Source organism: Plasmodium malariae, assembly GCF_900090045.1.
Source record: "Plasmodium malariae genome assembly, contig: PmUG01_00_1, whole genome shotgun sequence".
NCBI classification, from domain to species: domain Eukaryota; phylum Apicomplexa; class Aconoidasida; order Haemosporida; family Plasmodiidae; genus Plasmodium; species Plasmodium malariae.
Window position 1 is genome coordinate 108,550 of NW_021638291.1, and position 18,716 is coordinate 127,265.

An 18,716-nucleotide genomic window follows, 5' to 3' on the forward strand; every position below is an offset into this window, starting at 1 on the left:
TTTTGTTTTAAAAAAATGTTGAAGCTTATGAATTTAGTACTTTTTAATTTACATACATATTCACATTTAGCTTTTATTTTTTTGATTTCATAAAAATATTTTAAAATTATTATTTTTGCTTTTTTTTATTTTTCAAAATATTAATTTTTCCTCCAACCCTTTTGGAAAATATTAGTATTAATTTATATATAGATATATTTATTAGAATTTTGATGCATATATTATATGAGGTATTATATATCTTTATAATAGTTATTATTACCTAAATTAAAATAAGTATATATAATATGAATATTTTTAAGATAACTGTATTAAAAATTTTACATTTCACATCTAATTTCCTTTTCTATGTTATTCATTAATTAATAAACTTTTATTAATGATCCCTTTAGATATCGCAAAGTGTATGAAATATGTTTTATAAGCATCATCCGATTATATATAAATATCGTTCTATTATTTTTTGGATGTGAATTATGAATTTATAGAATGTATTTTTCCAAATTTAATAAGATTATTCTACTATATTCTCGTTATATATGGAATTCTCCGGTGTATCTTCTACTCTTACCCATTTTTCTATTTCCTGGCTAAGAACTTCCTTCCCTGTATAAGCAGGAATTTTTGTATTTTCTGTATTTTCTAAAACATTTCCATTAAATTTAATTATTTCTTTTGTAACATCTGATTTTCTCCCTAAGTTTACTTCTGTTGTCCAGTCATTTATGTAACTATCCAAATGTAATCCCTCATTTTCTATAAAATCTTCTTTTTTGCATTCTTCCAATACCATCATGAATACTAGTATGCACAATTTTGCAATTAATTTTTTTTTTATATAACTATATAATTCTTCATGGAATTCTTTACTCCGTAATTCTTGTGAATTTAATAGTGAAATGTTATTTTTACTTTCTTCATTTACATACTCATCTGACATATTGAGAAATTCTTGTGTAAATTCATCAAACCATTTTTGTTGCAAATATTGTTCTATAATCATATGCTTTTTTGATATCCATTTTTTCCATAAATCTTTTTCTTTTTCTAAAAATGAAAATTTTTGATTTTCATTTGAAAAATTCATTTTTAATTCTACACTATTTTTTATAGTATCTTTTTCGTTTTTCCATTCATTTTTCAAATTATTAAACCAGTCTGTTTTTTTCAATTTTTCAGAAATATTTCTATGTTCTCTTACCCATTTATTGCATAGAATTTTTTGTTTTTCAATATCATTAATGCTTTTAGTATTTTCCATTATCAGTTCCTCATTAGTCAAATTGGGATATGTGCTATATTCCGCTTTTGCGAACAGTTCTAGGCATATATGTAAAAATTCTTGTTTTTTGTATTCCCATTCTTCATTTTTGGATTCTCCGAGTACTTCCATATGTACTTCTATGATAGTTTTAAATCTATCCTTTTTTTGCTTTAACGGGTTTTCATTTTTTTTCATAGAATGTTCATGTATTTTTAATTTTTTTATGATTTGTTCGTTATCATATACTGAGTGTTCTGTATGATCATTTGTTATAAATTTACTTTTTTTGTCAGTAAATGAAGGTAGTAGAATTTTCAGTAATTTCACTTGTGTTCTTTTTTTTTTTTTTTTTTTTTTAATCCCTCCTACTAAAGCATACTTCATTATAAAAACAAACGCATTTATAGAATACATTATTATCATAATATATTTTTTAGAACGTATATAATACTTAAGATTGTTTTACTTTAAGAAAAAGGGTAAATACGGTTATGACTAGAATGCTTATTAATATAGGTGATATATAGTTCTTATGTGAATATTCTGGTGGATCTGTAATTAAATTTTAATCATATATGTTATATATTGTAGTTATTTTAAATATATAAAAATGCGTAGCTTAGTTGTACCTACTATATTAAGGATTGTAGGGAAAACAATAGAACTTGAGACAGAATTGGTTCGTTGAGCAGTTGCAGGAAGGGTTTGGTTACTATGGCGTTCTTCTGACATTTGAGATTCTCTAGATTGTTGTGTGAATTGTTCTTGTATTAATATATTTGAAACTTCAGACTTATCAGAAGATTTTGAATGTGAAGGTTCTTTATATTCTGGATCTTCAGCTTGAATGACTTCAGCTTGATCGGTTTGGTCTTCAGGTACTGAACTTTTTTCTATTGGAATCTGAGGTTTAAGTGGATGTTGAGCTTCATCTGTATTTTTATCTTGAGTACTAGATAATTCATTATCTGTCATTTGAAATTGTTCTTCAGGTGTACTTTGTTTTTTTATTTCAAGTGCAGATATAACATGGTTAGCTTGATGCAATTCTAAGCATTGTGGTATTTTGTTAAATAAGAGAGGATTAAGTACATTGCAGCTTCTTGTTGGAAATACTTTTTTTTTTTTAATACATTTATAATTTTTTTCAATGAAGCTTTTGTTATTTTTAAAGTGCGTCTTCCTCTCTTCAAACCATGTTTTATATTCGGTACATTGCTTTGTACATTCCAAATCACCATTACATTTATATAAGATTTTATTCCCTATTTTAAACACTTGCAGTTCTTCCATATAATTTTTGTTTTTTTCACAAAAATCGTCTGCGTCATATGCTAATTGTAAAAGTTCTTTATCGGTCTGTTCTAAAATCATAGGGCATCCTCCATATTTAGTTAAAACATTATAGTAAGGCTGGAGCCATTTCTTAAGTCCTTCTTCCCATGTATCTTGATTAACATATTTTGGTGCAGACATTCCTTTTATTAGATACTCAGCTAATTGTAAGCATGTTTTTCTAAAATTTTCTCTATTTGTCTCTGTTTTTAAATAAGTTGTTTTTCTTTAATATAGTTTCTAATATTTTTAAATTTCGTGTGGTTCAAATATGATCCTGCGGCGCTACCTAATGCATAAACATTCTAAATTCAATAGATTTATTAGGAATTATATAAGAATTAATTATTAGGATAGTTCTATTATCACTTATTTTGTAAGAAATAAATAAGTTATTAGAAAATTTAGAAATATTAGAAAACAGTGAATATTACCCAAGCAAAACAATTTTCCATGATGATTCTATATTATATTCGTAAGCTCTTGTAGATAACAAACTTGATGAATAATTCAAATAGTTACCTTAATATTTATAAATAGCATAATATTAAAATAAATACTTATTAACAGATAGTATAAAATTATCAATTACAAAAGAATATATGTGAGAATAATAAAATATTTGAATATATTAAAATTTATATGCTTCTTAACTTATTTTACCTCAAATTAATATATCAGAGCAACAGATATATCCTTACAATGCAGTAATATTAAATCATAGAAATAAATATATTTGCATATAAATTGTCTTCTCTTTATAAAGAAAATTTCATATAGTTAACGATAAAAAATTACATATATATACATAAATACGTTATATGAACGTTAATGTATAAAATTATTATTCATATATGTAATAGGTCTTTTTTTTTTTTTTTTTTTAATACAAGAAATTGCACATAAATATTATTACTTGTTCTAATGTATATATTTTTATTTTTTTATTTTTCCGATGATAAATATTTTATAATGAAATTTACTATTAATATTGATAGTATTTTGTCCTTTTACTATTTTCCTTTTATTATTTATTTCTGTTATAAATATAATATTATTAGAATTATTTTTTTTATAGTTTTTTTTGTTTATGTCACTATAGAAATGAAAATTAATAATACAAAAATTATACTAAATTACTTTTATAGTTATGGATGTATATACCTTTAATATGTACCTATGACATATAATATTATATATATCAATAATCTGAAGTTTAAATAATTACTGCATTTATTATAACATTGGGTATTTTTAAAATTGTTAAATTTAATATATATATATATATAGTTCTGTAAATATGTGGTAGAAATTTTGAATATTATTTATTTCATCTGATATAATTTTTAATCAATAAAATGTATATTTTTTTATAATAATTAGTGAAAATATGTTTGGCTAGTTGTTAAAAATATGTAAAAATATTAGAATATATATATAGAAAAATGTATTATATTATATGATTAAAATAATGTAAAAATAAATATGAATTTGTAATAAAAAATAATAATATCATAATTCCTTGTAAATGTAATGCTATATTACATTAAATAATACAGGAAATAAAAAAAATAATAATTAATTTTCTCTAATTATTCATAGATGTATTATAATAAATAGATTAAAAAGATATTTATTTTTTGGTATTCTTTATATTAGTTAACTTATCAAAAATATGCTTTTAAAACTATTAATTAAAATTAAATTAGCATGAAAATCAAAGGAATTTATGCCTTATTTTATGACATTGTTTGAGACATATATAGTTAAACTGCAGAACAATTTAAACATATCATGAGAACCATAGGTTATTCTATTATATTATACGTATGCTATTTCTTATTTTAATGTTTATTTTGAAATAAATACATAAGATAAGTGATTACAAAATTAAAAAGAAAAAAATATAAAAATAAAAAATATATTAACCGTAAACTTTTGTAACTACTTAAATAATTAAGTTATTAGGATTAAGTTTAAATAATTATTTATATTAATGATTCAACATTTAATTTATCTTTTTTGTAGAATTTAATTTTGTGAAATTTTTTTATTGCTTGTTATAAAATTTGTTTTTTTTTTTAATCTCTTATATACTATCAAATTTTATTTTTTTAATTTTATTTAATATCCGCATGTGCTTCATTATACGAAAAAATAATTTACCATATTTTGAGTTTTTATATATTTATATTTTTCTATTTGAATTTATTATTTAAAAAAATAGCAAAATTATTATATATAAAGAAGAAACAATAGCGGATGAATATGTGGTAACATAGAACAAAATATTACTTTTTCAAATATCTGAAAACATAATGGGAAAAACGAATAATAATTGATTTCATTTATATAAATTAGTGTTTATTTATTTTATATATTTTTATTTTTTTGTGGATGTATTTTAATTATTATGTTTTAATACATAATTAAATTAACTGCATAATAATCTAGTAAGCTCATGATATTTAATTTAAAGTAATCAAAAATTAAAAAAATATTTAAACGAATTATTATATATCTTTTATACCACAATGGATATTTCGTTTTTATAAATAATGACATTTTATATTAAAATAATATTGAATATGTAAATTTTTTGTGTGAAATATACTAATGGAATATCAACATATAATTATGTGATAGAAGAGGATGAAGACGAGATTATTCATAAATTCAAGTCTATTTATCATGAATTAGTGATTTTAAATAACATTATATAATTTATTCTTTTTTAATAAGCATAAAGAACAATGTGGAATCTGTGAAATATATTATTACAAGAAAGTACTTATTTACTTAAATTTGTCGTATATATAACTTTATGAGACAATTCTTGATAATTTATATATTATAATAGTAATAGAAAATTTAACGAAAAATATATAGTAAAAATATTATAAATAAAATTATTTTCTTAAAAACATGTTTTAATTTTAAGAATATTCTTTTGCCTATACTCGTTAATATATGACCACATAACAGAATTGAGGGAACTTGTCTTAATATGTAATTTGAATAATAATTCTATAAACTATGTGGATGTACCTTATTTTAATGGCAAATATGTGATACTGTTTAAAATTTCTTTTAATATCTTTTAGTCCTCTTGGTTTATGTACTATAATTATCTCTATAATTTATTTAATAAAAAATTTTATGTCTATTACACTGGTATTTCAGAAAAATAGTTCCATAAATTCTTAAATTTCTTATTATTTAATTATAAGAATTTAAGTTATTGGGTATATTTAACCATATATTAAATAACATGATATTTTTCTTATTATGAAATTTTTGTTAATTTAATTATAATTACGGTTTTCTGTTACAGCTACTCTTCATGTTACGATTATTCAATTATTGATTCGTTCTTTCTTTTATATTAAGGTTTATACATATCATATATATGGGTTGCTTATAAGAAATAGTACGTAACTTAATCATGTTAATTTTGATCAAAAATATGGATAATGAATATCAAAGTAAAATTAATGCTGTTTATTATTTTCTGCTTCTCTAATTCATAACTTATAAATATATATATAAAACATTTGTCTTTTCATTTCATATTTTTTTTTGTCTTGACAAAATATATCAAAGGACCTTTATATAAGAGTTTTTTGTAATTCTGTTAGAATCATCATCAAATATACACTGTTACATTTGTAATATTATTATTAAAAAAATTATTTCAAACCCATTCTTTTGTATTTTTTTTAAATACACTTCTATTAATTTATTAAGTAATTCAATTTATATGCCCAAAGATTAATACAGTTAAATAATATAATTTTGTATATATTACAGTACGATATGTCATATAACACTTACTATCACTTATATGTCTTTAATTATTTTTAGAGCGTTATCAGTTAAATGGTCATTTTGCTTAAACGGGTTTTTCAAAATCTTTGTAATTCTTTTTCATTTGAAGACAACATCAATATTTAAACGGTATAAACTAGTAATAAAAAATATTACATATTTGTAAATACAACACTATGATGATGTAATATATTGCCTTCAAATATTAGAATGTTTGTTTTAGAGCATTCTCATTTTTAAGTAGAATACTTTATATTTTTAGACAAAATAGTATAAAATATATTTCAATAAATGTTAATATAATAATTGGAAATAATGATATATATTCATGTACAGTGGAATCAGAAGGTTCTTCTATTAGAGATACCGGATGCACTAATGAGGATTTTACTGAAACTGAATATCATTGTTATGTAGTACGTTCATGTGATTCATTAACTTATTTTAAGATAATTATACGTTAAAGGTTGATTATAGGATTATTGCGAATACGGTATTCATTTTTAAAGTTTTACCAATGAGAATATTTCTTGTAATTTTGTATAATACTACTATATATATATGGCTATTATATAATAAAGTATATATTACATCATAGATACGAGCAGTATATATATTAATTGAATTAATGGAATTTTGTAGAATTAGAAAACAAATAATCTGTATTAAATATATAAAAAAAAGGGAAATTTTCAAGCAACATTTTTATAGAAAAACAAAATCATAGATTTATTTAAGTTAATAATGTTAGGGAACATATAAATAATACAACAAATTCTATAAATATTGAACTTTTAAATGATAAAATTATTTTTTTGTAGATTTTGAGATATATATTTATTGTAAATATAAAATAATATTTTAGAAATTTGAATTTACTATTATTTTATATTAATAAACTTTTATTTACAAATATTAAATATTAATAATATTATATACTAAATATTAATAAGGCATAATAAGAAAAGCACGTGTATTTTATTGATATATATATACATAATGGTCGTGTGGCATATATACGTAGTAAGGAAAAAATTAAATATTTTCCGGTAAATTAAAGAATTTGTGTAAAACGTATTAAATTAGAAATCATAAATAAATTAGAAGAATTCAGATTTATTTTTTAAAAAAACAGATCAAAAAAAGATTAGGAACTATGGATATTACTAAATATTAAAAAATTTATAAGTATGTATTTATAAAGGCTTTATTATAAAGTTTACTTATTTTTCATAATTTATTATATAATTTTTACTTATAGGATATTATAAAAGTTTAAAATGTTTAAAATGCATTACATGGGGAAACATTGTTCGATAATAAAAAAGTGAGACATATAAATGGAGTGAATATATATTATACAAACTAAATTAGAGACTTGATAAATGTTATAACTAAATTATTATATATGTTAAAACATTATAAAGATAATAATGTTAATTTTTATAAGATATTTTTTATTTATATATATAGGTGAATTTGTTATGATGCCACTGCAAAACATATAGCTGACATTATATATTTTTAAAAGAATATATAAAAAATTATAGATTCGCTCTAACATTAGCAATATAAACATTACTAAAGCATGGGTAATAGTAATATGCATTGTTATGTGTTCTTATTTTTTATGTACATTGTATGTCCTGTACATATTTTGTATATATATTTTTTCTGATATATTTTTAAATCTACAGACGTTATTACAATATTACTATGTAATCTTTACCTTTAATATCTTACTTGTTTTTTACTATGTTAATATTTTTTTTAAATATATATAATTAATAAAAAGGTTTTTTTTTAATTTAGTATATGTATATAAATATTTTTCATTCAAAAATAAATGTGAAAATTATGCTTAATTGAAAAATAAAATTTTCTAAAACTACAAAAAAAAATAAAATATATTTCTCCATATACATTTAACATATATATTTTATTCATATAGAATGAATTAAGTTAGGAATACTATATTTTAAATATATTATACACCATAAGAAAATGGATGTGTTATAATTAGTAAAACAAGAAAATTTTCGCAAAATATATATTTTTTTAATATGTTATTAACTTTTTTTCATTGTTGTAGTAAATAACTTTCTTTGTATATTATAACTAAATTTTCCGAAATATAATATTTCTAAAATTATAATAATTAGTAGAAATACTTAAAATTAGTAATTATTCTAGAAATACTTATAACAATAGCATATACCTATATTTTATACGTCGTATAATGTAAATAAATTCAAGATTTCCATATAATTAAAAGTCATAAAAAAAAATTATTTAATTACTCTAATCTGAAATTAAATTATACTTTTTGAATTTATATATATGAATTGAAATTGTGTAATTTTAATTCGAGTTAATTTTTTATAAATAATATTAATTATATAGTATTTATTTTTAGTTATTATTTTTATTTACATTGTAGTAAAATATACTATATATGTTAATTCTTTAAAAAAGAATAATAATAAAAATAAAAGAGTTATTTTTTTATTGTTGGATATTTATAATTTAATGTTAGTATTTTCTCTAATTATATATTACAGTATTAGATATCTATAACATGAAGGAAAATATTAAGTTTATCTTTTTCATGAAAATTTTTATGTTTAGCCTTTTAATTTGGATGTTTCATTTATATAGTAACATGGTATGGTTTATTGTTTTTAGGCCATTTGTATTATTTATATTTTTGTTGTTTATTTTTATTAATTATTTTTTTGGAATGAGACTTTTTATCCACTTATATATGAAATATTTACATTTTTTTTTTAGAGCCGATTTAAGAAAATTTTGGATGAGAATTATGGCCCTGGTATAAAATTAAATAAAGGAATTTATCGATTATTGGGAAAATGTGAAAAGGGTGTTTTTTCAAATGTTAGAGATTTAGATTTAAAGATACCAAATAATAAAAAAAAAACAAACGAACAATTATTGACAAATGATAATGAAAAATGGGAAGAAGAAAAAAAAGAAAAATTATATAGAAGTAAATTAATTAAGGATAAATTGATTAAAAAACTTATGAAAAATAAATATACTATGTTGCATAGAACATATACCTATTATGAAAAAAAAATTATGAATGGACTTAATGATAAAGCTTTTTTTAAAAAAATGATATTAATTAATGATAAGGATTACAAAAAATTAAAGCGTAAAAAATACGGATTACGGCTTTTTTTTCTTATACTATTTTTTGCAATGGTAATAACTATACCTATATTAGGTGTTTTGTTTGGTGAATCATTGAAAACATTATGTTCGACATCAGGAAGCGGTGGAGAACCTCCTAATCCGAGTGGGTCTCCTGCATCTTCAGGAAGCTGGTTATTTTCATTTTTTTCTTTTTGTTTAGAGAATCCTACTTCATCAGAATTAGTATATACCATTATAATATATTGTGTACCAATCTTAATATTGGGTATTATTCTTATACTAGGTATTTTTTATTATTATAAAAGAGCTATAAAAAATAAAAAAATTAAGTTTTTGGAAGAATTTAATGAATGGTAACGAATATATTTATTTCTATAAAGAAAGCTTTAATGTTATGTACTACCTGTAATATCTTTAATGACTTATTAAATATAAGAATAATTTATTATAATTTATATATGTACTTATATACATATAGTGATATTTCTACGTAAATTTTAAAAATATATGTTTTTTTTTGTTTTGTAATTTTAAATGTTTGAATATTTTTTTAATTTTTAATATAATTATATTCTTTCATCTGAATCAATTATTATAGCTTAATATTTATATTTCTCTTTATGTGAAAATTTCAATGAAAAGTATACATTTGTTCATTAAAAATAATATATAACATTATAATTAATGTTATTTTATTGAAATAATTTGTTAATATATATTTTAAATATAAATATTGCTGCTTCATATTTTTTTATTATTTTCTACTATAAAGTTATTATTTAGGTCATAAGGAAAATGGATTATTATTTATAAATTTATACTAAACTGACCTTATTTTTTACATAATGAAAAGAAGAGAATATACTTAATGTATTTATATATTTTTGTTTTCTTTTTAAACATTAAAATAATATTTTAAATTTCATTTTTTTTCTTTGTTTATAATTTCTTAATTTATTCGCTTGAAAAATAATATTTATTTAAAAGAAAAATAAAATAACATTTAATTTAAGATTTTTACAATAACATCTTGCAAATATAATATTTTAATGATTATCATTATCTATTTTACACCACATATGTAGCAGTAATAATTGAAGTCATCGTTTTTTTTGCTATAAGTATTATTAAAAAAAAGAATATTTACTTAATGTATTCATTTTACGATATGTATCTGTAATATTATATTTCTGAAAATATATGTTTGTAAAATACGTAGCAACAACTAATACATTAGCTCTAAGATTTTTAATAAAAATTCACTAAATAATATATTTTGGTAAGTATATTTTCACATTTCCTTATTACTAATTTATATATAATAACCTGAATATTACTCTCATAGATAAATTCAAATTATTTGAAATATTTATAAAATATGACTACTGTATGATATATTAATACACTAATTATACTTCTTCCTTTTTTTTTATTATTCTAATATATCTGTATTTTTTCAAATAAATGTATGTAGGTAAAAAATAAAAATTTAGTGGGATTAATTTAAAAAATTTCCATTTAGAAAGTAGGTAAAAATTAAATTTAATTAAATATTATTTTTTTTAAAAATATAATGCGAAAATAAAAAATAAGTCTTTATTTACTTTTTTAACATATATATTTTATCATAGATTGAATAGTAGATTATAAATTGAACTCCCTATGTATATTATAAACCACAATATAAAATACCCCTTTATGTGGGAATCAAAGAATAAGTGATATTTCACAAAACAAAAAAAGATATACTATTTATTGACTACTTCATAAATTATTACAATTACTACATAGTTATAATAATTAATATTTTATAAAATAAATAGGATGTTTTTCTAAAGTGTAATATCTTAGAAATTGTAAATAATAATGGAAAAACATCGCTAGAATTAAAAATTGTTATTCTAATATATAAGATATTGCAAAAGATCTATATTCTATACGTTTTATGCTTTAAGTTAAATGAGAGATTCAAATATTAATGTATCGTATATATATTTTTTCCTTTAGAAAGTTTCTATAAAAAAAACTTGTAATTACTTAACTATATTAAATGATTTATGCATTTTAAATATTTATGAATAAATTAAAATTATAGAATTTTATGCAGAGTTATTTTTATATTGATAAAGTAAATATTAAAAATTTATATTATATTTTTAAAGGTAATTTACTTTGGGTAGCACTGTAAAATTCATTTAGATATATAAATATTGTTTTCCTTCTATGATGAAATAATATACAGAAACTGAAAAATATATATTGTACTATTTTCCATTGAATGCGTAATACGTTATTATAAGTATAACTCTTTTTGAATATATTACACCGTTAGAAACACATATGATGGAAAAAAAAAATGCATTGCACTTATTTATTAAAATTTCAACTTATATATTTTTACCATGGATATGTAACATTTACAATGACCTGGTATAATAATATTATTCATGTATATTTGATTTATTTATATTTTGATTGTTAATATTTATTAGTTTTTTTCTTTAGTATCGGAATATCTTTTTACTGAATTAAGAAATATTTACCTTTTTTTTTTTTTTTAGAGCTCTTTAAATAAGTATTTAGATGAAAAATGCAATCTTGGAAAATTAAATAAAGCAAATTATCGATTATTATCGAGTTATAAACAGGATAAGTACTCATGTATTGTAAATTTTAAAGAAAAAATACCAAAAAATGAAGAGAAAGAAAAAAAAAAAAAAAATAACAATGCAAAAAGAACAAATGAAAAACAAAAATCATCATGTAGAAGTTCTTTATATATGGAGGATTACGTTAAAAATATTGAAAAAAATGGATGTGGTATATCTAAAAGAAAAAAATATTTTGGTTTTGAAAAAAAAATATTTAAAGAACTTGATTATAAAGATTACCTTAAAAACATAAAGACAATTGAAGTTAAGACATATAAAAAATTAAAACTTAAAAAGCGCATAATACGAATATCTTTAATTTTGTTATTTTTCTTGGTGTTGATGTTACCCATATTAGATTGTTTTTTACAGAAATTTGGAAATGAGGGGTTGTTAAGTTTATTAGGCTTGTTATACACAAATGTGAATGCAGAAAGTGGAGATGTACTTAGGCTAGGGGGATATTTGACTAAAATGTTCGACATGGATGTTTGGGGTAATTTAAAAGGATTACGTGATATAACTATATTGTTTTATTGCATATCTTTTTATATATTCGTTGTCATTTTTATATTGGGAATGGTTTATTACTATACAAAAGTTATAAAATATGAAAATATCAAGTTCAAAAAAAGATTACATAAGAAGTAATACGTATTTTTGTGTAAAGATGAATTTAATATAATGAAATATCTTTAGTTATTTACTTAAGAACCTTAATGATAACTTATTATATTTTATATAAACCATCTACATATACATCTGTTTTTGAGAGGAAACAGTAAAAATATATGTTCTCAGTTATATTGAAAATGTAATTTTTTGATTCTTTGAATATATTTTAATTTATCTTTTAAAGAATGACTTCAGATTAACCATTATGTCTTTATAATCACATGTGTGCATTAAAATATATTTCATAGAAAATATAAATGTATACATTAAAATTAATATGTAATGGAATAATTCACATAATTCTAGTGTAGTGTGGATCCCTACATTTGAATAATCTTTCTTTTTTTTTTTTTTTATCAAGTATAAAATGGTGATTTTTTTGGTCGTTTAAGAAAATGCATTATTATTGTTAAAAGTAATTGTTTCTTCTGTATTCAGTATATTTATATGAATAATTTTTCTTACAGTGATATGTATATATATATTTTTTTTTTTTACTAAAAAAAGAATCTTAAAATTTATTATATAAAATATGTTTTAAGAGAAATATTTTATAAAAGGTACTAATTTTAAAAATCTTTTAAACAGAGTTAATTATTTTAATAGCCTAAATATGAAATTATAAATATATAATGAAATAATATGTTTTTTAATTATAGGTTATTTATATCTGTTTACAAAATTGAGGATTATAAATCATTACAATTAAATGTAATTTTTAAACTAAAAGTTAAATTATTTTTGCTTACAATTGTAGTGTTATCTAAATATTTTACAAATTACTTGAATATATATTATGTTCTTAATTTATATTTAAAAGAATCTATATATATTATTTAATTTTTATATCGTTTACAGATTAAATTATTTGACAATTAAAAAAAATATTAATAGATAATATGTTAGATTTTTTTGTTTCTAAATATTATGTATATTTGCTTAAATATTGGAAGGATTCTATTTTATTTTGTAATAAGATATGTGCTATTATTTTTTTATTTTAATAATAATTACATTAGATATAATAAATATTTTAATTCGCAGCATTTGGCACAATATCAAATTGACAACAATAAAAGATTTATTTTATTATTAATTCATATCATTCAATTTGATATTTTATAGAAGTTTTTTTAATTTATTTTATTGTATGTTTTTGTATTGTATTTCTTCATAACCTCATTATAATTAGTTTTGTGAATTTATTTGTCTTCTAAACAACGATACTAGATAATATGAATTAGAAGAATTATTTAATTCTACTTACAATTTCAACTAATTTTAGTATGTTTTAATATATTATTAATTTTTATAAATGTACTCTATTTTTATATTTCCTAATAACATATGTTTAATATATTAGCTAGTTAATAAATGTAATGGTGCATTTACCTTAGGTTAATTTTAATTTTTTTTATCTTATAAAGTATTTTATGCGAAAATTTATATAATGTAATATCTATATAGATATATATATATTTTTAATGCAGTAATAGTATATGGATTAAGTATTTAATGTAATATTTATAGATATCTATTATTGGCTACATATTCTTTGTAAGGTGTTGAAAAGTAAAATAAGTTATATTAAGGATATTATAGAAAATGAAAAATTAATATAATTTAAGCATTATATTTGTATACAATATACTATACAAATTATTTTTTTTTTTCCAGACGGCAAATAATTATAATGTACATGCTTTATTATTCCGATAAAATTGAGTAAAAATATACATTAGACGTATAATGAAGAATTCAGCACTGTTCAATATATAATAAAATATGATAGGTAATATATTTTTTGATAAGGGATTAGAATATATATATGAATACAATATATTTATTAAAAGATTTTATAAGATTAAAATGTAATGTTATTCTATTTGTTTATATTCTCAGTTTATCAAAAGTATATGGTCATAATTTTTTGTACTCTTAATGAATTATTTATTAGAAATATAACTGTAAATAATTGTACTTGATTATTCTGAACATATCAACATATACATCAAAGAAGTTTATAAAAATGCACAATATATTTAAGAATGGGAGAGGAAATGCTTTTTGCAGCAAATGAGTTCCTTTAATAAATTACCCTTCATTCGTTAATATAATTTTTAAGTGAAACGCTTTTTCGCATTAAGATAGCACAATCTATTCATTATGAATTATATATTTATATTTCTAATAAAAATGTATAATTAATTAAAACGCTTCTACTATATATTCATATATTCCTTTATACATGTGATATGTAACATGTGAGGTACTTAGATGGTTATAAAACATTGTACGTGTAATATATAAAAGTATACAGATAAGAACTTAATTATTGTTAGGTGTAATCTAAATTAATAAAAGTAGTTTCATATGATAATAACTTTCTTTGCATATTAATAATTCATAAAAATGAAGAATACATTAAAATATCCTTAACAAATAACTTCCGCATCATTTAAAATATTTCATTACATTTAACAAATATATATACAATATATTATATGTTTTCATATTTCTCATGGACAAAAACCCATATCATAGCCTACGTATAATATTATATTTATTCATCTCTAAACATTACTATTATTTGTTTTGTTATCTTAAAATATAATATTTCTCAAATCAAGGATATCTCAGAATGTATGCATCAACTAAACAGAAACTGTGGATAATAATAATTGATTTTCTTTTCTATTAATATATAACTTTTCAACAAAAAATATTATCTGTAATAATATAACTTATATGATTAAGACTTGTTAAAATTTTTCCGAATATATTGAATTTGGGGATTTTCTAAATGTACAGCCTTATAAATTAATATATTAATTTTACTATGTGGAAAATATGAAATTATTACTAAAGATACACAAATTTTGTTAAAAATAAATCAATAATATTATAGTAATCACTCAGAAAAAAAAAAAATATTTCTATCTTTTTCCACAAGATCTATTTGTGCATTAAAAGATACAGCAAGAACAACATAAAACAAAAATTTTAACTTATATATTAATAATTAATTAATTAGATTTGTAACATTTTTCGAAATATAACATATTTAAATAATTAAAAAAAAAAATCAAGATTATAAAAAAAATTATATATATAATAGTTGTTATAAAATGATATTATTATATAAAATTAAAAGAATAATTTATGAAATGCAAAGTACGAGCATTCTCGTAAGAAAAAATGAGTAATATTACATGAAAAAAAAAAAAATAAAAGAATAATTTAAGGAATATATATAACAATCAAAATAATTAAAATATATTTTAACATTAATGTTGATCAATTCATTATTCTGATTTAGTTTTGTATGATTTCATAAATGACAAATATAGTACAATTCGTAAAATTTTAATATCTCCATTTAAATAAAATATATAACATGAAAAATATATAATATAAACAGAAATTAAGGTATACAGTCATTTAAAAATACATATAATATTATATTTTAAATACCGAAATTAAATATTAAATATTTATTTATTTATTCAATGCAACGTTATTAAGAAAACATGAACTTATACATAATTATAGTTTGTAACATATTATAAAAATATGAAAAATATAAAACATTGTTTTTATAAATTAAAAAAAAGTGCGTATTAAACGAAATAAGAAAAACAAAAAAGAAAAGTAAAAAAAGAATATATATATATATATATATATTATTTTTTTTTACTTTATATATATTATACATAACGAATGAGATGTAATAATTTTTTCATATGTAATATTTTTATGATAACGTGATAAAGTTGTTATACCGAAATTACAGTATTTTAATCATCCAATTTTTAATAAATTTTATAGCAAAAATATATTATCAGAAGCATAAGAATATACAAGTAAATATTTTCTTAATCAATAAAATAAATTTTATTTTATTTAATTTATCATTAAAAAGGAGAAAAGGAACAAGAAATGTTAAAAAACTCATATAAATTTGGTGAAATAATAATGTTGCCTTCGTACACTGTTTTAGTGATTGTGAAAAATTAAAGAAATAACATATGTAGAGTTTCCAAATTTAACGTATATCATTCAGAATATATTAATAGCTTTTTAGTTAGTTATAAAATATTAATATCATTATAATTCATAATAAAAAATATGTTTTATCTTATTTTTATGACAATTAATAATTTCTGTTTTTTCCTAAAATTCTTTTAAAAAAATAATTGATCTTATTTTTTTATTTGTACACAAATACATTGATGGAAATCAAAGTTTTCACTATGGAGATTGCAATTTGAAATAAAAAATAAAATTTTGACTTGTAACTTAAAGTGGAGATTAACGGAGTTGAAGAATTTGTAGTAAATATAAACTAGCTTTCTAGATAACAATAAAATGATAAATATAAAAAATATATTATATGCAATATTTATTTTCATATTAAATTTAATTTATTTATCATATTCCTTTTGAACTTATTAGTTACATTCTACTTCTATTTATTTATTTTTAGTATTTGTAATATTCACTTGGATAATTAAAATAATGCATATATTATTATAGTATTTCATAAAATATAAAAAATATGTTTTTATTAAAATTATTATATATTTGATAATGGAATAAATATTTCAACAAAATGAAATTTATTAATGTTATTAGATAAATATAGTAAAACACAAAGAATTATTTAAATGTAATAAAGCGCATGAAAAAATAATATATAACCGCGCTTTAGCATATTTTACTTTTTATAATAATAATGCTATTTTCTGTTAAAGAATATGTAGTGAAAATAATCATCATATATGAAATGAAATTCTGTTATACTATATTTCTTTTTTTTATTCGCTAATTATTATTTCTTTGAGTGAATGTTAAATTTACTTAGATATTAAGCAACAGTGCTCATGTAATAAAAAAAGTACAATAGTAATGTATTATAGAAAAATATTTGACATTTTACAATATCAAATGCGCAAAATATATAAAATTACTAATATAAAAACAAAATTGTACAAATTTCGTCATTTGAAATTATTTTGTTATTTATGCATAAATATTTGTAAATGTTTATTTTTAATTATTTCAGACAGTATACGTACACTGCGAATCTTATAGAAATTTATAAAAATGGAAGATTATGAATATGTATGTATTGATTTATCATAGAAATAATAATTATATTTATTTAGCATACTTTTTTACATAAGATAAAATGAGTAAATTTATTCTTTATAATTATTTAAGTATCTATACCACTTATATTATCTATTTAATTTCAGGATGAAATTTTACAAAAATTACCTTCACATAAGATATATAATGAATTGAATAATGTGGATAATAATGTAGTAATTAGTAGCGTTTGTAAAAGAGAGGATTACAAAAAATGCGGTGATATAGATACTTGTCTTAACATATGTAAAAAGATTGAAAAAAATTTAAATATTTATCTGAAATACGTAAATCAGAAGTCTATTATAATCGATGTTCACATTATATGTACTGGGTATATAAGGAAATATGGAACTTATTTAAATCTAATTCAAATCCTAATAATGTGGAAGCTGTTATTACTGAATTTCTTAATTTACAATCTTCTCTTACTAGATATTATGGAATATTAAATTGTCATTATATTTTTTCGAAAAAAAGCTTAGAAGTATTGAAAACTAAAAATGAAGAGAAACATTTGTTTGATTATTTTAAAAATTTTGAATATATTAGAACTAAAGAAACTTGTGATAAAGTTAAGATTGATAAATATATAAAGTACCTTAATTATATTCATGTTTATATAATGGAAAAAA

At 19.4% G+C, this 18,716-nt stretch overlaps 3 protein-coding genes and 1 pseudogene across 4 annotated transcripts; 3 read left to right on the forward strand and 1 right to left on the reverse strand.

Annotated features, from left to right (window-relative positions):
• Positions 1-514: 514 nt before the first annotated feature.
• On the reverse strand, positions 515-2,740 carry PmUG01_00011800 (STP1 protein; the record flags this gene model as incomplete). Its single annotated transcript, XM_029003067.1, has 3 exons — positions 515-1,642; positions 1,731-1,807; positions 1,894-2,740. The coding sequence occupies 3 exons, from the start codon at positions 2,738-2,740 to the stop codon at positions 515-517; spliced, it is 2,052 nt and encodes a 683-aa protein (XP_028858944.1).
• Positions 2,741-9,005: 6,265 nt separating this feature from the next.
• PmUG01_00012000 (Plasmodium exported protein, unknown function) lies at positions 9,006-9,961 on the forward strand (the record flags this gene model as incomplete). The annotated part of the gene is made up of 2 exons (XM_029003078.1): positions 9,006-9,092; positions 9,218-9,961. The coding sequence occupies 2 exons, from the start codon at positions 9,006-9,008 to the stop codon at positions 9,959-9,961; spliced, it is 831 nt and encodes a 276-aa protein (XP_028858945.1).
• Positions 9,962-11,960: 1,999 nt separating this feature from the next.
• On the forward strand, positions 11,961-12,906 carry PmUG01_00012100 (fam-l protein; the record flags this gene model as incomplete). Its single annotated transcript, XM_029003089.1, has 2 exons — positions 11,961-12,014; positions 12,166-12,906. 2 exons carry the CDS (start codon positions 11,961-11,963, stop codon positions 12,904-12,906), a joined length of 795 nt encoding a protein of 264 aa, XP_028858946.1.
• Positions 12,907-18,036: 5,130 nt separating this feature from the next.
• PmUG01_00012150 lies at positions 18,037-18,715 on the forward strand (annotated as a pseudogene). Its single transcript is given in 3 exon segments — positions 18,037-18,054; positions 18,189-18,332; positions 18,347-18,715. Coding segments are annotated over 3 exon segments (531 nt in total).
• Position 18,716: the final 1 nt, after the last annotated feature.